The 21815-nt window shown below is 36.4% G+C and overlaps 1 protein-coding gene across 2 annotated transcripts in view; it reads right to left on the minus strand.

Moving 5' to 3' along the window:
• Positions 1 to 21815, minus strand: part of HBS1L (HBS1 like translational GTPase) — an 82720-nt gene that overhangs the window by 16553 nt on the left and 44352 nt on the right. For both annotated transcript variants that reach the window (XM_004422347.3, XM_087444134.1), the window contains 9 exons: positions 18784 to 18892; positions 14506 to 14768; positions 13869 to 14034; positions 11134 to 11251; positions 7031 to 7177; positions 5213 to 5287; positions 4292 to 4409; positions 3807 to 3875; positions 1202 to 1306 (listed from right to left, as the gene is read on the minus strand). In XM_004422347.3, coding sequence (XP_004422404.1) covers positions 1202 to 1306; positions 3807 to 3875; positions 4292 to 4409; positions 5213 to 5287; positions 7031 to 7177; positions 11134 to 11251; positions 13869 to 14034; positions 14506 to 14768; positions 18784 to 18892 — 1170 coding nt within the window. The remainder of the gene's footprint in view (positions 1 to 1201; positions 1307 to 3806; positions 3876 to 4291; positions 4410 to 5212; positions 5288 to 7030; positions 7178 to 11133; positions 11252 to 13868; positions 14035 to 14505; positions 14769 to 18783; positions 18893 to 21815) is intronic.

Genomic DNA, 21815 nt, shown 5'->3' on the forward strand with positions numbered 1-21815 from the left:
TTTCCAAAGTATTATAGCTCTTGATCACTTTAAAAAAACAAAAGTAGAAATCTGAACTTGCAAACAATAGATCTATGGAAAATGATACTTTTTAAAAAGTGCATATTATTCTTTATCTAAATGGAATTTTCATAATCCCTAAACAAGCAGAAAGGAAAAGGTAAAATGGAAATAACTTTGGCTTTCATTCCCTTATTCATCTTTAAATTTAGGTTAAACTGTGACCTCTAAACAGCTATTCATTAACTTCTTATAATCTCTAGGAAATCAGCTTTTAAAGTAGGCAAATTAATTCAAACAAAATGTACATTCAAATTCATAAACTAGTCAGGTACAACTCTGGATATAAACTCTAAATAAGAGTAAAAGAAGGAAAAGTATGGAAATTTTAAAAATTTTAACATTCTCAGTAGGTTAGACTTTAGCTTAAAATTGTTAAAAATATTACTTTACAGCATAAAACAGATCTTCAGTTTTATATTGAAGTCAGAGGCTTAGCTGGAAGCTAGACTAAGGTAAATATAGAATTATAAACTCTTAATCAGAATTCAGAAAAGAATAACATGTATATATGTAAGGTCAAATGATTAGAAGACACAAATAGTTATCAGCCATTATGAAAGAAAGGTTCATATATTAGATCCACGTGCAAAAGCAGTAACTGTGGCACTTTAGCTCAGTTTCTCTTTTCAACATTAGGATTTTCTGCATTTGCATCTTATTTTCTTACGTCTTCCTATAAAAAATTTTTTTTGGTATAAACATGATCAAGGCTGTTAACATAGTAATTCTGAAATACACATTTCAGAACAACAGACTGTAGCAGTCTGCTCTGCCACTGTATTTAGTGCCAGGCTGAGGTTAGATTTAATTTCTGCTACCGAATACTATTTTAAATGTATCTGTCAGGTGTCTACACATCTGGTTAAATCCTAACCAGGCTTCTTGAATCGGTGCCAAAAAAAAAAAAAAAACGCTACCACAGTTAGAATGTTATATGTACGTATATACACACAGTCACAACAGAAAAAAATCGTTTAATGTTTTCACATTTTTATCTTCAACAGTTAGTATCATTTTGACAGTCAGTTACAATTTCAGTAAGAGGTTATTTACTCTAGAGTTAATAACTAAACTACTCTTAAAAATTTGCTGTCTCAACTTAAGGGTTGTTTAGCAAGAGAATCTTGCAGAGGAATACCTTTTGCAGTACAAGTTTCATTAGGAGGCATTGCTAGTAGTCGGTCACCAGTCTGGATATAACCAGCTTCAATTTTACCAGTTACACAAAATCCAGATCCTTGATCTGCAAAACATGCCAAAATCTTGTAATGACTCATATAGCAATGTTATCTGATAATTAATACTGTTAGTTATATTTAGTTCCCCAAAACTAATAGTTTAAAAAACATTAAGCAGTTACCATTTCAGAATTTTTAACATATCTACTAAAAATGGCACACCACATTCTCTTCTTGATTTTCTTACAAATACAAATATTCATGTTACAAAAAGTGGGAGTTCATTCCTTTTTCAAATATTTACTGAGCTTACTAAGTACGAGGCACTGTGCTAAACTCTGGAGATAAAGAGATGAAAATATAAGCCCCTACCAGTAAGGAGTTTACACTAATAAGAGAAAGAAAAAAACAATTACACTGTCCTGAGACAGATCCTGTTTACAATGTAGAATGGAAACAGAAAAGGGTGCACAGAACTCAAGATGGGGGAACGATTACACTCGAGCTGGGCACTCTGAAGGAGAAGGAACAGTTACCAGGAGCTTGCATGTACAGGCAGGGAGGAGGAGGAAGACACTGCTGATGCAGGAAACTGCATGTGCACAGGCACAGAGTCATAATCGGATGTGGGATGTGCTGAGACCCTTGTGACATTTATATGGGAGACCACATGGCACAGCGAGGGAAAGGCAAGACATGAGGCAACAGAGACAGACAAGGGACAACAAAGGGGCCTCATAAGTCACGTTTAGGGCTTAGTTAAGTTCACGGGAAGCCAGTAAAGAACTGTGGATAGAGAAGTGACAGGATGGTATTTCAGTGTCAGAGAGGAGACGAGGTAGACTGAAATGCACACACTGACTGTAGAAAGGGAATAAACTCAAGGATTTCAGAATAAGGTATGACACATTTGGGGTGAATGGGACAAATCTGAAAGGATGATGCATTAACTATGAGCCAGGAAATTAAGGAACAAGACCCATTTTAGCCTTGGTGGATTTGAAGTGTCTACAAGACATACAGCAGAGAAGATGCATTACAGGGGGCACCAATCCCATCAAATTCCAAGATGGGTACTCCAGGAGCGCATTCCCTGTGGAGATGTCCAGAGCTATCAGCACCTGTATCAGGAGAGCGAGATACAGATTTGGGAAGCATCAGGACACCCCAGGCAGATGAACTCACGGATGTCCACCCAAAAGGAGCATGTAGAGTAAGAAGAGGACTGAAGCAAAAGAACACCAGTTAAGAGACAGAGAGAGGAGCCCCCAGAGATCAAAGAGGTCAGAGAAACAGACTACTGGAGAAGAGTTTCAAGGTGGATGTGGCTACCAGCCTCAGAAGTAACGCCAAATTCAAGTAAGATGGAAGTAAGACAGAATTGAAAAATGTGCACTGCCTTTGGCAACCAAGAGGTCCTCTGGTAACCTCAGTGGGAACATACTGAGGGCAGCAGTGTAGGCAGACGCCAAGAAGCAGCCTGGAGAGAGAAGAGGAGGTGAGAAAGTGGAGTCAGCAAATATCGTTAATCAACAGAAAATTTAGCATCTCTGTATTTCAAATAGATAACAGGCATTTTGGAAACTATTACCATATTTCCTCTACTACTAGAATCTCAAAGCTAAAAATGATAATGATGACTTTCAATTGCACTGGATGATTCTTTTGAAGCACGTTCACTCGCTCATTATTTATTAATTAAGAGAGGTGTATTATGTGCTATGCACTAAGCAGATGCAGAGAGAGAAGAGACAGTACCCACCCCCAAAGGTTCACAATCTAAGTGAAATGAATAGACAGCACAGAAACCATACACTGTTTGAAAAATGTAATGACAGAGGGTACAGAGAACACAGAGGACCCCTTGGGGTACGTGTGCAGGTGAGCTCGCCAATTATAAACTTATTGCTGCTCAGTTCCAAGTCTACTCTTTACTCCTGCTCCATGACAATGGAGATTTGGGGGACAACTGACATCCTTACCATATTGATTATTCCAATGAATAAATATTCATATCTTTATTTACTGAGATCTTTTATTCCATTTCCATTTCATAGTTTTCTATATAGGATCTTTTATCATAGTTAATAAGACTTGATATTAACCTTCCCGTTTTACCTGTGTGTGGTATCTATCTCCTGATCGGACCCAGACTGCTACAGATGGGGAGGAAATGGGCAAGTAAAGAGAGAGAAGAGTGATACATGGTAGACATGGTGGCAATAAGCATTCTAGGAGGTTAAGAAACAGCGAACAATCCCGTTTGGTTGAAGGATATGGAACTAAAGGAAGAAAAAAACTATGACGCTAGAAGATAGAGGACAAGTTTTTTATGCTTGGAAGATGAGTATGAGACAGGGAAATGGTAAGTAAACTGAAGATTTTTCTGGGCAAGGGAGTTAATTGACTAGAACTCTGCACTTTAAAATTAATTTGGCAATGATCCTTACATTGACACAAAGAAGGGAGAATGTGAAGACAGAATAATTTTGTGCAAGGCAGGAGATCAGGAGAGATGGAGAGGCAGGGGCCACAGTGAAGAAGCACTGTGGAGGAAGCACTTACCTTTAAAAACATCAGACACACACAACCTAAAAGGTTTGTCAATAGATCTCTGAGGAGGCTTGAAGGAATCTGGGAAAAAATGGCAAAAAGCAAGGTTTAATTTAAAACGTAATTTTTGAATCATGTCCAAAGAGCCTATTATAGTCTTACTTCTCTTAGAAAATAATCTTTTGTATAAACAATAGCAAATTGACTGTTATTCAACTAACACTTTGTAGTTTATGTAGTGTTCTCACACGTTACCTCATTTAATGTCAACAAGTCTGTAAGGTAGGGAGAGTAGGCACGAGCCTCATTAATTAAATAAGGAAAACTGAGTAGCAGACAGTCTAAATACTGCACGTGGTTTCAAAACTGGTAACTGACCTCCTCTGACTGCAAATCTTATACTTTTTAATACACATTACTGTCTCCCATAAAGAACTCTAAATACTAGTTAATACCACGTTTATAATGCATTAAAATTAGTATGGAAGTATACTTACCAATTTGTTCTAATAAACAGAGCCCTTTATACCATTTGGTGAGTTCGCTTGATTGAGATCTTGTGACGAGATTTTCACCACTGAGACCACTTGTAGGAATAAAAGCTACATCACTTTCCTATTAAAAAAGATTGAATATATGAAACTTAACACAACACTGTTTAAAAGAAGTTAAAAGGTTCACCATAACTAAACTGCACCAAGTTCGCAAAAGCAACAACAATGTACTTTTTAAAAAGTAACAGAAATCATAGAACTATAGCCCTGAAGTTACCTGATCCAATAGTTTTTTTTTTTCTTTGTGAAGAAGACTGGCTCTGAGCTAACATCCACTGCCAGTCCTCCTCTTTTTGCCGAGGAAGATTGGTTGAGCTAACATCTGTGCTCTTCTTCCTCTATTTTGCATGTGGGACACCGCCACAGCACAGCTTGATGAGTGATGCATTAGTCTGCGCCCGGGATCCGAACCTTTGAACCCCAGGCCACTGAAGCAGAGTGCGCCAACTTAACCGTTAGGCCACCAGGCTGGCCCCCTGACCCAATAGTTTTTAACTTTTTTGATTTTGTGGGAAACTCACAAATTTGTTCCAAAACACTCAAGCATTTTTACCTGGTAACACAGGCACATTTCACATTTTTGCTGGAGAAATTCCTCTCTACTAGTTTCCACAGTCCTCTGTGACCTCTCTAAACCTATACACCTAATCTAATAGGTGGGGAAAAAGTCTTTTACTTACACTAAAACCAAGCTTTATAAAATGTACACAATTTTCTAAGGGGAAGCAATCCAAAGAACGTAAGATAAGATATACATGATACCAGGGAAAATAAAAACAAAAAAGAATTAAACATACTTAACAAGACAAGAATATAATTTTTTCTCTTATATGAGTAGATGAGACTTAAGGAAAGTAATCTTACCTTAAAACCTGCTTGCTTAAGAAAGTGCCCAAGTTTTCCAGTAATCTCCTGAAATCTTTCTTGTTGCCAATTAACCTGATAAAGATCCAATTTATTTTTAAAACTATGCTTCAGACCGTGCTATATATAAAATTTAAATTTATGCAATAAAATGTAAATAATCAAGGCTATAAAATATAAATATAAAATCTATTAAATATAAAATCTGTTAAAATTAAAATTCAGAACGTCAGATCTTACTAAATATGATCTAAAAGTAACATTTCCTACAACAGAAAGCCTAGAAACAAACTCCAATACAGACAGAATTTTTTGTATAAGCTAAAGTGATTTCAAATTTGGGGAGAAAAAGTGAATAATTTATTAAATTGTGCTTGGACCAACTGCTGATATAAAATAAGATTACTGACATGCTCCCCCAAGCTACATAATGTAAAAACGTATATGCAACACGAACTCCAGACAACGACATGTACACCGCAGTATTTAGGGGTAAATGTACTAATGTCTGTAACTTAGAAATTCACGTCAAAATAAGATGGATTAATGGATGGATATACAGGAGCAGATGGACAAAAATGTGATCGAGCAAGTAGTAGAATCTTAAATAGTGGGTATAATACAGGTGTTTACTGTAAAATTCTTCCAACTTTTCTTTATATTTGAAAATTTTCATAGTAAAATACTAGGAAAAAATAAAAAGTATATGTAATAATGATACTATAAAAGAACTAACTATGTAGAAAAATGTAGGTGACTATGTATCTGATCTCAAGGTAACAAAATACCTTAGCATAAAGAAGTCAAAAGAAAATATTTATAAATTTGAATATAAGTCAAAAACACACCATAAACAAAATGAGAAGTAAAATAACAAATTGAGGAAAATAACTAAAAGACAAGATAAAGGATTAATATCTTTAATAAATAAATTATGCTTACAAATTGTTAAGGAAAAAAAGCTTCAAAACTGAGCAAATTATATAATTCCAAAAGAAAAAATACAAATGGTTAATATATTTAAATATTATTAACATTCACAGAAGAATAAGTTAATAAAAAAGAAAAATATCATGTTTTATATATCAAATTAGAAAACAATTCTTCAATACCAGCAGTGTTGATCAGAGTCTGGGAAAATGAATACACCGTATGTGCCAAGAGTGAATAACTACAACTTTTCTCAAACGCATTTTGATCATATACAGCAAGTCTTAAAAATGTCTATGCCCTTAGGCCCAGAAATTTCCACAGAATAAACCATTTTCAAATACACACATACACACACAAACATGAAACAACTGGAAATGTTCCAAAGTAGGAGACTGCCTGAATAAATTAGAGTATATGTTTAAAACAGACTACAATAAACCCATAAAAACCTCTTTACACAAAAACTATTAATTACTGGGAAATATGCACAGGAATAATGTCAATTTTTTGAAAAAGCAAATAATAAAACAGATTATAATCCAATGTTGTGAAAAAAAATATTTTTACGTACAAAATGAAACGTTAAAAGTTTTTTGGGGGAAAGGGGAGTTGAAAATATAGGTTATTTCAGATTTTCTTTATATTAAATGTATATTTTATAACTAAAAAGAATTTTAAGATTTTTAAATTAATTTTGAAAACGAGAAGACATTTTCTAGCTTAAAAATTATCTCATTTATTTAAATATCAAGATCATGAATTTATTTTTCAAAATACGGCAAATGGACTAATAAAATGTACACTAGTCACATCTGAGATCATCAATATGGCAGAATAGCATCTTAATCAGCATCTAAAATGAATGCTCACAAAGCCTTTAAATACCTGATCCATTTTGTTGACTGCCACTGCTAGCTGTGTGACACCGAGAGACCGAACCAAGAGGCCATGCTCTCGTGTTTGTCCTCCCGTCTCAAAGCCAGCTTCAAACTCTCCCCTGCTGGCATCTACAACCAGAACAGCTACATCCGCCTAAGGAAGAAAAAATAATCCGGACTAAAAATACTGTCACGGCATTTTAATTCAAAGGACACATCATACAATAATTGTGTTGGTCAGATTTTAAAGGTAGACTCCAAACGCCAAAGTAAATCAAACAAAAGAATTACACAATGGACTAAAATTTTGAAATAAGCAAAAGTACTAACACATAGCCAAAAATAATGATATATAGAACAACAAAAAATGTCCATATTTGATTACAAAGCAATTAAAATATGTAGGCAAAGGAGGAAAAACATAAAATTAAAATACAAGTAAACAGGACAAATATTTGTAACATATAAGGTAAAAGTTATAATCTTAATATAAAGTCTTTACCAAAAAAAGGAAAAAAAGACAGCTCCATAAAAAATGAGTTAAAGGATACAGCAAACAATTTGCTAAAGAAGAAACATAAATGGCCAATAAGCACGAAAAAATTCAAATTCATTAGAAACCAAAAAAAAAAACAGGACAATAAAAATACATCAACAAATTCCTCCCTTCTCCCATTTTTATAAATCACATTGGGAAAGATTTAAAAGACAAAATTATCTAGGTGGCAAGGGTGTAGCAAGACAGGCGTTGTCACACCCCACCTGTGGACTGCAGGAGCACAGCCCCTCTGTAGGGCACTTTCACAATAAGTATCAAGAACCTTAAAATTAGGTATATTTTGCTTCTCATCAACTTCACCTCTAGGAACTGACCACAGAGAAACAGTTCTGGGTCTACAGAGACCTTTGTCAGAGTATTGTTTATAATGATGAAAAACTGAATAAATGAATTATCACAACTAGCATATTCGCCCTCCCTCTACAGCCACTGAAAAAGAACATGAATAACAGTTTCCCAACCTTTGTGGACCATTTGGAGAATCACATGAAAAACATCTCTCCTCTCATCCTCAGTTTACACACAGACAAAGAAGCAAGCAAGCTAACCCAAGCTGGAGCTCACCGTCCTCGCTGGCCTTCCTGACACTAGTTTACAGGTGCCCACAAGGCTTCTCTGTTGGTGCTTCTTCATGTGACTCCATTTGCATCATGGAGATGCAACCTTCGAAAGTTTGCAATGAACAGTTTGTGCAACCAAAAGGTGTCCCTCCAGTTTCATTTTCATCAGTTATTTCTGTCAATGCCTTGTCAGGATATTTTTTAAAGGAACACTCATTTTTCCCTTTTACCATTTTTGCCTCGTATGCATACCTGTTTTCATAGAAATCTGCTTTTCTATAATCCAGGATACAATGACTAAGTTTGGCATTCCCCTCTTCAGCCATCTCAGACTGTTACACAATAATCACTTTCTCTCAACGGTCCTCCATCCACAATAACTGCCCTGGCCTTTTGGTTAGAACAGAGCCCACCAGAGCTTTTCTTATCACTTTATGTTTGTGCCAGCTAGTTTGTAAAGAATTTCACATACATTATCACATAATCCTCACAATAATGGGAAATGAAATGGTTATAAAGTAATTTATCAGATACTCTCCTCTGAATAGAACAGAATTTTATAATTTAAATTAAAAGTATAATCCACATACTTTGGTGGGGCAATTTACATGATTATTTCTATTTCTTTTTCCTTTTATTCCTACCCAAATACTCCTTCTGCTTTACCTCTACTGTGAAGTGCAGCATTCATTTCCAACCCTTCATGACTTAACGACACTGAACTCTAATGTCTTCAACAAGATCCAGTTCTTTTGATCAAAGACTCCTGAGTTAAGAGCACGAACTGGAGCAATCATCTGAAAACCGGCTCTCTCTCATGCACAGTCACTAACAGGCTCACCCCTCACGCAAACGGTCTGATCTCTCCAGGTATCGGTTTACTCACTGCACAGAAACACTGCACTCGGCCTTGACCTTCCAAATCCTAGGATCAATAATTTTTCTTTATCAAGTTTTGCTAATAACTGTCCAATTGTATTTAGTTTCTTAGGCTAAAATCTGAAATTCACTGAATTGGTACTACGATACCTAAGGCCATAAGTATTCTTCCTAATCCTCTTTCCAATTACCATCTCCAAAGTTACCAGGCAATTTCTCCGTTCTTTATATGAACAGCTTGTCTTCAGGAGCTCAAATGCCTACACATTCTCAAGGAAGGCTTTTCAGCAGTGTAAAGCAATCTCTCCTCATCATGCGTCCTGTGAGTATTCTTGTAGTGCGTCTGTGTCAGCCTGTCTTACCCCAACTGAGGAGAGGCAGCATGTCCTGTACGCTCCTGTGTCTCCACAACAGCCTACCACAGTACTCTGCACACTGGGTAAGTGACTTAATATCTTTGAGTCTATTTCTTCATTTGTCATATAATAGAATTCCATTAGATAATCTCTACAATCCTTTCCTACCCTAATTCCATAAGAAGTTTGGAATAAACGATCTTTACGATTACTCTGAACTCTAAGGTTCTAGGATTCAAAAACATTTTATTGTATAACTGCTTGTTCTGGTGTTTGCCTCTCCCATGAAACTATCGAAACTTGCTTTGTAGTCCACCATATCCCCACACTGCCTACCACAGTGCTTGGCACATAGCAGGCATTCAATAAGTATTTGCTGAATGAAAAAATATATATATACATATTTACACACATACATACACATACGTACATACATACACACACACACACACACACATACACAGAGACACATAAACAAGAGACACATACACATAAGGAAAGAAAGAAGAATACATCCTTTGGTAAATGCAGTGAGAAGTACACTAATTTAAACTGGGGATAATCTGTACTTCACAGAGTTGTGATAAGGATTAGATTAAACAAAATGCCCATAAAATACCTCGTACAGTGTCTGGCCCATATTAGGAACCCAATCAACAGTGATGATTATTATTTTTCAGTCTTCATGATGACATTCAGTCCATGAATCTTAAATTAATATTCTGAAATTATATATCAACTTTCTAAAATAAAATCAAATACTTCCTCACTAATCTTCAAATATATTCTAATTTATTCATATAACATCCTTGTGAGGTGGACAAATGCTCATATTAACATTCCCTTTTAATGCATGGAAGAACTCAGAAATGGTCAATTGCTGAAGTCACACTTTTGCCAAGTGACACAGGCATAGTTTTGAACTCTCCATGTTTTCCCATAATCACCTATTATAAAAGAAATGAATGTCCAATATGTACAGTGCTATTTTCATTGTTTTAATTATTTGAAGTTATAATCTTTGATTTTTTTCAGTATCCTTATTAAGAATCATGTAAGTTTACGAACTGCAATTGTTTTTAATTCTATAAAAGTAAATAAACCACAGGGGGAAAACTCCCAAGCTTCATTATTTCTGCATAAATTAGCTCTTAAAAAAGGTATAGGAGGGGCCGGCCCAGTGGCGTAGTGGTTAAGTTCACAGGCTCCACATCAGTGCCCTGGGGTTCGCCGGTTTGGATCCTGGGTACGGACCTACACACTGCTCATCAAGCCATGCTGTGGCAGTGTCCCACACACAAAATAGAAGATGGCCACAGATGTTAGCTTAGGAACAATCTTCCTCAAGGAAAAAGAGAAAGATTGGCAACAGATGTTAGCTTGGGGCCAATCTTCCTCACCAAAAAAAAAAAAGGCATAAGACTTGAATATAAATATAATAGAAAGGCAGATGTTGAAATATTCACTCCAACTTATTAATAAATGAAATATAAGGGCTATACCTCATCAAGCACTTTACCATTATTTTTACAATAAATAAATTCATAGCTTTTATACATTTGCTTCATTGTAACAAATTAGAAAAGATTTTTATAAAGTATTCATAAAGATATCATGAAAAAATAATATTTCTCTATTTTTTCAAAGTTTTTAAAATTTTAAAATATTTTAAAAGTTGTAATCCTAGAATTATAAACTTAGCATCAGAAAATTTTATATACAATCAGTACACTATAGTTAAAGAAATATCTGGTACCTGGGCGGCTCCTGTAATCATATTTGGAATAAAATCCTTATGGCCTGGAGCATCCATTAATGTAATAACTTTGGTTGTGGTCTCAAACTTTGTCATACCGACATCCATTGTTACTCCCCTTAAACAAAACATAAAATGGTTAGAATACACTATATAAATAATCAGTGTTATGGATTAAATTATTTCATAATATAAGCTAAATGACAGTCTAAATTCTTAAGTAATAATGGGCATTTTATCATATAGTCTATTATTCTGAATAATTAAGCTATCACTTGGGGCTAGAATTTCTGCTGTAATAGAATTACACCCGTATGGCTTTAAAACAAGGTTGTGGATGCCGCAGAAGCTTAATCAAAATTATAGATATTTCTCACTTCCTTTTCCCTTTTTTGTTAGGAAGCAATGCAGATTATGAATAAAGAAAGATATACGGGGATATCTCTAGAGGGGAAATAGTAAATACCACATAAGAGAAAAGATAAAATGAAGAATGACCACTATCAGGAGGTATTTTTCTCACCTTCTTAGTATGTTGTTACACATCGAGAAAATAAACAATACCAAAGGAGATGCCCAATTTTAAAAATGGAGATGAACACTAGTTTGTTTTGCATCCCATTTCATCCTACTTGGAGACCAACGTAGTGCCTCTTCTTGGCCACAAAAACGTAGATTCAGATTATAAGAAAGCCCAGGGAGGCTCCACAAAGGTACAAGTCATTCTAGACCACAGGAACTTTGAGGGGAAATCAGGTGGGTGACACACTAGTAATTATTCACTCTCATTTGCCCAAGAGAGTCCGGAGTAACGAACGAGCACTCCCTTTCACTGAGTGTCTCGACAACTACAACGAGGAATCACGTGTTCACCCCAGCAGTGAGGCAGCTGTGGGTCACCTCCGTCAAGTCCTTCTAGTTCAACCTGAAACCATGGGCCGTTTGAGTTTGCAAAAATGATGCTTCATTCTCTTCATTAAGACCCCAGTAATTGCCTTCAGAAGAGAGACAAACCGAGACTTATTCTAAGCCCCTCCCTCCACTGCTCTGACAAGAATATACTCCTTTGACTCAGCTCTGGTCTGGATGTGTAACCCTAAGGATATGGAAACACCACTTATTTTACTAATTTCTGTTCAACATACAAGCAGAACAAATATTTACATGGTGGGATGAGCAACATGTTATAGTTTTGAAATGCTATTAAGGAATACAAAGTGCGGTGAGTTAAAACTCCCATTATGTATCTAGAAGTTTCTGCTATCTACAGAATGAAAGAATATTGTAAAAATTGCATCATGCTAAGCAATAGAGAACTAGCAGTAGCAAAAATATGACAGCTAACCAGCAGACACAGTATTAAAAAAACACTAAAATTACTGATTATTCTAGGAATGAGATAGATTATTAGCTCACTTGCCAGCTCAACTCACATATTAAGTAAATTCAAACAAGTCGTTCTAACTTAAATTATACTGTTCTCCATCTCTTTACCTACTTAATAGATGACACGAAGAAAACTAAAAAGCCATATACTTTAATAATCTGCTTGGTAAGCTGACAGATGAAAATTATTTAGTCTTCTAATATTGGTATCATACCAAATTCCACTGTTTTCCAATATTAAGTTTTCCAAAAATTGGCTACTATCCAACTAATTTTTCTTACTAGGTTGGAAAACAAGCTTGTTCTACTACATAGGATAAAAATGACACCTACAAGGAAAAAAACCACTATGATATAAATTCCTATTTATCAGAAGAGCTAAGGAATATTGTGACCCCCTTTATTGAGATTTACCTTATGTAGTATAACATAGACTATCTGAGACTCCAAGAAAATAAACATACATGTTAAACAAAAGTATGAAAATCCAAACGGATTCTCTAATCATATTCAGAATGAAGACTATCTGGGAAAACAGAGTCTCTTTGTTGACTTTGGACTTTCAGAGGACTTCAGACTTTAAAGTCATTATCTTGACAAAGTTGATTTACCACCGTTTCGCTGAATTATTAAGGAGCCCTCTTTCTCTCCTGACGCAGGCACCACTGGCCCCCATCCCTGACAGTTCTAACTGGTACACATCACCACTCTAAAAAGCCTTCCACAGACAGACTCTTCTTTGGCCAGAGGCGCACGAGTAGCTGCATTCTCGCGCAGCATCTCCCCACCTGAGCACTGAACACAGTAACACATACGGAGGGAGTCAGTAACTGATTAAATCTCTTTGGTAGGAGACAGGTTTAATTACTTGCTTGTTGACTCTGTCTCATAAAAACAGCACAGAAAGTATAAGAACGGTAATTTGGATTTACTGGTCATTTTGATTCCAGACAGAAGACAGTTTACTACAAAAAGTTACCTTTCCTTTATAACCTGATATAAAATTAAGAGTCTTACTCACAATTTTAATTCAAAATTATGACAATCTGACATATACTTAGGGAAGTAACAGCTGAAACTTCTCCTGTAGAATAATCAGCTGAGGGTTTTTACTTTTTTCTGTTTTTCAATTTTTTTGATAAACATTCTTTAAAACTATTCTCATAGAATTTGGAAGAGTAAAAGACGTATGCAGATTATAATGAAAACTACAATACGAGTATCCCCCTAATAATTGACAGCTGTTTTCTAAAAATAGTCTCTGCAGCATTGCACGGTACGTCTCACACATATTCAACACACATCACACTTATATCATTTCAAACCGAAAACTGAAATAGAGTGACTACCTTTCCCTCTCTTCGCCAGTCTCATCCAAGACCCACGCGTATGCAAACGAAGCCTTGCCAGCCTTTTTAGACTCCTGTTCATACTTATGCATAGTCCTTTTGTTTACATTACCCAGAAGATAAAGCATATGGCCCATCAGAGTACTTTTCCCAGCATCAACATGACCTAAGGAAAATTGATCAGGGTTAATACTAGGTACATTTTCCAGATGTTGTTCACATTGAGGCACGGCATGAACATGTGCAATAGGAATGTGATTGTGTAGAGTAATAAATACCAATTTTTAACAAATGAGAGTTACATTTAAATGGAGGGAAAAAGAGCACGTCTCTTTGGAGAAGGGAAAATTTCCCTGGTTTCTGGAAATTAAAATTGTCAACAAGACATGCCATTTTCAAAATGTTCACAATGTTCACAAAATGAAAGTACCACAACCAAGTCCAATGACCTCCGTGGCCACTTGGCGTTACCTCACCCAGGGTGACTAGAAAGCATTGCAGTGCAAAGCCTCCTTGCTTTATGTCCACTATGCCCACACAGAGACTCAGAGCGGAACCAGAGTTTCCACGCTGCCTCCAGAACGCTGCCAGGCTACAGCAGAGTTGACCCACTACCCAGAGGAACAAAGGGCATTACCAATGACCACCAGGTTGAGGAGCTGCTTCCCTCCTTGCCGCTTCTCCAGTTCCGCCTTGACGTCGATCTGCTGCTTCAGCTTGCTAGACTTTTTCACCGGTGTTGGTGCTGAACTCTGCTCTTCTGACGCTTGACTGGTGTGGGATGGAAGAGCTGATTTAGAAACGGCCTCAGGAACATCAGAAGAAGCAATGCTGCTATCTTCACTAGAAAGTCCTTTTTGAGGTGTGTGGAAACTATGACCATTTTCTTCAGCAGTTCCTCTACAAAAAGCAGAAACAGGAAAAAGTGTTGAACCAACTCAACTGACATCCTATAATGTCAGAGGTCAGAGAGGCTGTCTCTTCACATTCCCTACATTTGCAGGTCAAATAGGATCTCTGTGAAGTGGCTAGAGTCTGTTAAGGTGGAAATGATAAGCAGCTAGACCCAAACCACACAAATAAAGACCTGGAAGATCCCAGGAGAAAACACTCTACCAAAAACTAAGATAAGAAGAAAATATCCTGTAAAATAACTGAAATTCAATGTCCAAGGCCACGGCCTTAGCCATATCATCCTATCAATATAGACGGCATAAAGGAGATACTTTTGTAAAAACTGGCACCAAACATATTCCTGGATAGAAATTAGTGTTAACAAAAATAGTTTTATCCCGAACTCATTCTTACAATAGGACAGAGACTTAACGATCTTTTTTGCTCAAACACTATCTTTAGGGGAGCTATCTCTAAACACCTACATTTTCTTAATACTTTTGGCAAAGGAATTTTAATTCATCAATTCAACAAATACTTGATTCACTAAAACCCACAACATATACTAGGCACTGATGTTGAAAAGAAAAGAAGATATAGAAATGAGCAAGTTATCTACTACTCCCAAAATCTTACAATCTACTGAGGGACTCTGATACGTAAAGTGGAAACAAGGCCACCTCGCTTAATTTATTCTCTCCTTGACACCGAAGATGCCTCCAAAAGGAAACACTGATCTTAGCTCTTCATTAGCTCTTTGACTCTTCTCCATAGAAACCATAGCAGTGCTATCCCATGGACAGCTATATTAGAATGTGATCTCATCAACCAGACTACAGTATGCCTTATATTTCCTTCAATGACTTTAGATAAGTAGAATTAGGACAAACAACAGGTTAAATCGCCAAGTTACTAAAAATAAAGCCAATTATACTCAACTCAATGGAGCTGGCAGAGAACTACACACATAAATCAGTTTATAAAAATCACTTAAGATTGCAGCATAATGGAAATGTGTAAGAAGAGTAAATCTACTTTCTTCTTGCCCATTTTAACAAAAACAGATTCGTTTTTCCTTTTCAGGGCGTTTTTATATGCTCGACATCAACTCTTCATCCTATACCTCAGGAAAGAGTCACATTAGCTATATTTGTAACTTCATCAAAAACATTCCCATTTTATTTTGCTTTTGCAAATCTCCACTAAGCAATTTCACTGTTGATTTTTTAACTCTGCTTAGACAGATTAGCTTCATCTAGAATTACAGGGAAAAATTTTAGTATGTGGAAAATGTTCTCCTTCTTTTAAAAAATTCCAACGGGCTAAATTAAGTGAAATCAAACTTAGACTATAATTTGCAAACTTTTATTAGAATGACCACAACTAGTTCTAAATCCAAAACACGACAACTCCGCATTTAGAGGAGTAAAAAAAAAAACACTACAAATTACAATAAAAGTATTCAATCAGAATGACTAGACATAGGTTTGGTTTTGATCGGACCTGGGAGTAGTCACAATCTTTGGCTTCAAATCTTTCTATTTTTAGCTACAGCAGTTCTCAGAAAGCTGACACTAACTCCAACATGGAAAACAGCAAAGGTAAAAGCAAAGTACCAATGGTTGACAGAACATCAACGGTTAACAGAATGGGTAGGGGCCTGAAGCTCAGCTCACCCACCACCCCAGAGAGCCCGAAGAGGGGCTACTCAGGATAGGAAGGGCTTCACAAAACACGGGTCTGACTTGACCATTTCATCTACAATTTAGTGACATGGAAAGTCTGCTTTTCTCTCTCTTTCATGATAATATTCCCCTTCATGTAAATCTTCAGCAAACTGCAAATTAGTTCACTAAACTATACAGTGTTAGAGGGAAGTGACCAAAGTAATCAGAAAAGCATCCTAGGTAAGTCGGTACTTAATAAAAACTTCTGCATATTATGAAATAAAAGTCAATGTAGTAAGATTGTGAAAAATCTCTAAGATGAGATCTAAAAGCGACCACTCTGGGTGCAGGGCTATAATTACTGACCGGTATGAAAGAAAGAATAAGTTGGTTAAATGTTTGTTCAGATGCTTTCTGATATAATTTGGTAACTTTATCTATTATTATAAAATGACCAGTCTGGTTTTTTTCTAAACCATCTTTCCAAAAGTGGGAATATTTCTACATGAATCTAGAGGCTTAATCTTTCTGCTTGAGTTATTTAAATGATACTGGAAAGCTAATAATTAGATTTAAGAGGTCAATTCCTGTAAAAATTGGAAATTTAAAAATTCCTATGAAAGTAATGCAAATATAGCTTGGCCCTTGAGCAATACTATGCATTTCTGAGTATCTCGATCTGTACCTATAGACCTTTCACATTCTGATGACTTTTCCCATACATACGGCCACATGAAAATATTAACTCATAGGTTGTGATTTTACCTTTACACTATTTCCAAGTTTATTTTTTTAAATAAAATGTATTTCCCCAAGGACTCTAATCAATAAATATTAAACAACTATTCTATGAAAGGAATATGATGATGAACATTAATGGTCTCTGTCCTCATGAAGCACAGTCTTAATAAGATTCTGAAAGGCTTGCATTACATCTATAGAGTTGGCTTTTCAAGAATTACTTACCTGTATTTAGTATTTATTTTTATTTCTTGATCATTTATCATTTATTACAGATTATTTTTATAATTATTCACATAGGTATGCATTTACTTCTAATATGATAGGTTAATTTGGGATCATTTGTACATCGCTTTCTAAGACTTCTGAAACCTTTTGCATTAAGATTATGAAATCCTTAAAACAAGGAATTGTGCATTCTATTTTTTTTCCTCTCAATGGAAATAATTCCATAACAGGAGTAAGTGGCACTAAAGACATGATGATAAAAAAGGCATTTACGATTCTGACAACCCAATCCCAACTCAGAGAGAAAAGACATATATTAAGCTTTTTGTGACCCAATCAAGACTCAAAATTATTTTAATGGGCTAAAGTTACCCAAATTAAAAGTTAACCTTTTCATTCATCCAATCATTTGACTAATGTACACTGAACACCTACTATGTCCTAGATATGGAGTTCTTTCCCTCATTGAATTTGAAACCTAATGAATAAAGTCCTGCTTTTATAAAATCAAAAAATTGAACTAGGTATCATTAAGATTCTTCCCAACCAAGATTCATGACACTTCCATTAACTTAGACAGAAAAATGCTGTAAAGGAGGAAAAGAAGCTGCTGAATTTATACTCTCTGAGGTTCAAAGAAACCTCTATTGTTTCTATGGGAAAAGAGTGTTTCTTATCTAGCTAAATGGCAGACAAAATGTGTATAATTTATAAGTAATAGATTTAGGGATGACTGAAAAGTATGAAAATTTTAAAAAGGTTAAAAACTAATTTTTTCAAACTGTGCTGTCAAACCTCAAGCAATCCGCCTCCCTTGTCTATAAAACTCCTGAGAGAATTCTAGAGACTGTGACAAGAACGAACAAACGAGCAGATCACTGTATGACTTATTATCACTTTTCACTAGATATTTAAAATTCGAGATATGTTTCATTTCATATTTTATGTCTTTGCTACACTGATCTATTTTATTCGATATGAAAATCTAAAGGAGTTTAAAGACAATAATTAGTAAAAAAAAAATGATTCCATAATTCACCAACTACAAGTAATTCTCAAATGCTGCTTACTTACGCCATCTAGTGGTACACAGAGTCCTGATCTCACAGTGCTCGATTTCACAAAATCATGGGTTTTTATGTTCAAGTAGCTATAAATAATTTAATTTAGATGAGGAAATGTAATAGTGAGATAGATTACCATACACAGATAAGTCTAGAATAAAAACTCAGTTGTCATCCCCTTCTCTCTGCACCACGCCACACTGAGCACCATGATAATGCTAGTGATACACGAGGCAAATCTGAAAGAGTCTCTTTCTCATAGTGTAATAGGACACGATACTGATTTCAAAAAAGGGGGGAAGGAAGGATTAAAAATCTTACCCAGGCACTTCAAATCCCATAGTCTGCTTCTTTCCAGACACAGTCATTTTAGCAATTTTTGGCACAATTTCAGATTCACTTCGAAATGACTGGGAATCCACCGATTTTCCTAATTAAAGGGTAAGACATAAAAGGCTAATTAATTAAAGCTGATTTCTAGAAACACATATATCATATAAATATATATTATGATAATTACATTTCACAGAATTCATGTATTCTTTTCTCTAAAAAAATGTAGTAAAATATTAAAATGCTCAAAGAAATTCTTTTGTCACCCGGTTCTGGGAAGTCCCCTATTTTCAGGACTTTGCTATGCTTAACCTTCACCAAATCTCTTCCTAATTTTGAATTGACTCTTGAGTTTCAGTATTAAGAGGTCACAAGGTGGTTTCTGCAAGGAGCCTTGTTCCGACAATACACTTAGGACCCTGTATCTCCCTCTCCTACCACGCCCTTTCACAATACTAAAATTGTTTGGTCAGTTAGCAGATGGCTAAACTATTTTTAATCCTGTGATACCTATAAACTGATGAGCAAGTTGAGAGTCTGCTGAATTGTGCTGGACACTGCATATATTCTCCCTGCACACAACATTGGACTTAGTGACACATTTGATAAATATAAAAAACATGGGAGAAGAGGCCAATGTAGAAAAAGTAAGTGAAGAACATGGAGGAGGATAAATTATGAGCTAGATCAAAGTAAGGCTTTTATGCATTTGATCCTTTAAAAATATACATATGTCATTCACGGAATTCTTTAGAATGTATCTTTATAATTTTCAAGAAGACTACTATCAGGATTGGGTCCACATAAAACTACAGAAACTGACCGTGACACATTAGTGTGTGTGTGTGTGTGTGTGTGTGTGTACGCAGAAATTAGAAAAGACAAATTGATGTACAGAATTCACTCATAATGTTTATTATTTGCCTAAACTATACGCCAAACACTATGATGGAAATATAATGAACAAAAGCAGACAAAATCCTTGGGCTGAGAGAGCTTACAGTCTGGTGGAGAAAATGTATTAAATGATCACAAGAAATAAAAGTAAAATTGAAACTGTTCTTAGTGTTATAATTTGTATCTGGTGCCATAAGATTGGTGATAGGGCACAGGGATTAGAGTGCTTCCACAGGAAAGTGAGAGTTGAGCAGCGATGCAACAAAGGAGTGGGAACTAACCAAACAGAAGGGGAAGAGCACTGGGAGCAGAGAGTGGCTTGTGTAATGGCCCTGTTGCAGGAGGCAGTATGGTACTGCAGAGAGAGGAAAAGCAGAGGGGAGAGGGAGCACAGTAGTGAAGCTGGAGAGGGGGCGGTGGCCAGGCAAGGCCAACCGAAAAGCCTAATGTTTGACTTGAAAGCCACCAATATGATGTAAGCAAGTGGGGGAGGGAGGACAGAGTAAAAGGTCAAGCTCAAAGGAGAGGTCTGGGCTGGAGCACATATTCATGATCCATCGGCACACAGTGAGTAGTTGAAGGTACAGACATAAGTGGGAAGACCAAGGGACAGGTTACAGAGTAAGAAGAGAAGTGGTCCTAGAACAAAACCCTGGGAAAATCCCACATTTAATTGCAAGGTACAGGACAAGGAAGAGAGCCAGTGAGGGTAGTGACAAGGAAGCTAAGGGCAGAGAGCGCCTGATGGGCCTGGCATCTCCAGGGTCTGAGGCCGCTGCCCTGTCAGGTGAGAGGAGGACTGAAAACGCTCACCCAGTGACAGGATCCCTTCAGATAAAGCTCACTGGTAGAGTTAGCAAGAGCTACTTGAGACAGGTCAGGGAAGCAGAAGCCAGATCAGGTTAAAAAATATGAGGAAGGTGAGAAAACAGAGCAGCAAGTACATGTCCATGATCTCTTATCCATTATTTCAAAACCCAAAAGCTCTGAAAACGTAAGGTTGTTTTGTCTTGTCTAATAACTCACGGAAGCTAAACCTGACCCGGACTGACATAAGGCTATTTGCAGTCCTTATTTATTCCACTTGAGTGAACAGCTACACATTTCAGTGCAGAAATAACAGGTGATGATTACAGAGTGCTGCCCCACACCCCACTGGGATCACCACACCATGGATGGCATGTACATGTAATGCTTTTCAAAATCCCCAAAATTCTGAATTCTGAATCAAATCTGATCCCAAAGGGTTTAGATGGGAGATTGTAGATGTGTACAACTGGCTTTAAAAAGTAGGCTGGAAAGGGAGGAATGTGGTAGAATGGTACCAAAAGGGGGCGTGGTATCCACTGATGGAAAAGATAAAATTGAGAGGGGCTGTCTGAAAATACTAGGAAGAGAAAAGATCACTTTCGGTATTTTAGAATTTCTGAGACAGTAGAAAGGGATGAGACCCAAAGCACAGGTATAAACTGAACTAAGACAGGAGAAAGGCTCTTTGATCAAAAAAGAAGGCAGATTTGTATGCTGAGGAGCTGGAAGATGAAAATTCCTAATGGTTTGCTCCTATTTTCTCTGTTAACATAGCAGCTAGTTATCCGCTGAGCTGAGGGTAAACAATGAAAGTAAGGACTAGTGAAGCAAACACAGTTTTCAATAAATGTTGCACAAAGGAGGAGTTGAACATAAAAAAATTAGAATTTTGGATAGTACTGAGGGCCAACTTAAGACGTGTGATAATGAACTCATGGTGGACTCAACGTGCCTTCCTATGGGACTTTCTCTAGCAACATTCAGCCCTTCAGGAGCAGGCACAGGGAAGACATGAACTACTTTATTCAGTGTTAACAGATGGAAGGAGAAAGTAGAGAAACAAGATAGTTGAAGGTATTGGCAAAAAAAGGGGGGAAAGTTATTGAAATTATAAATCATGAACTCGAAGCTGGGTTGAAAAAATAAAATGACAAAAGAAGAGTACTGATGCACTGGGAGAAAGTAGGTGTCCACAGGCCAAGAAAAGGTCATGACCTGAGAAGCACATGTAAGTGACTGTGGTCAGAATGGGGTGTGTAAGTTTGTGATTCTGAAGGAAGGGAACTGGAGTGAACTGGTGATGAGGTGAGGGA

This window comes from Ceratotherium simum, chromosome 19 (assembly GCF_057802395.1).
Source record: "Ceratotherium simum simum isolate JZ-2026a chromosome 19, ASM5780239v1, whole genome shotgun sequence".
NCBI classification, from domain to species: domain Eukaryota; kingdom Metazoa; phylum Chordata; class Mammalia; order Perissodactyla; family Rhinocerotidae; genus Ceratotherium; species Ceratotherium simum.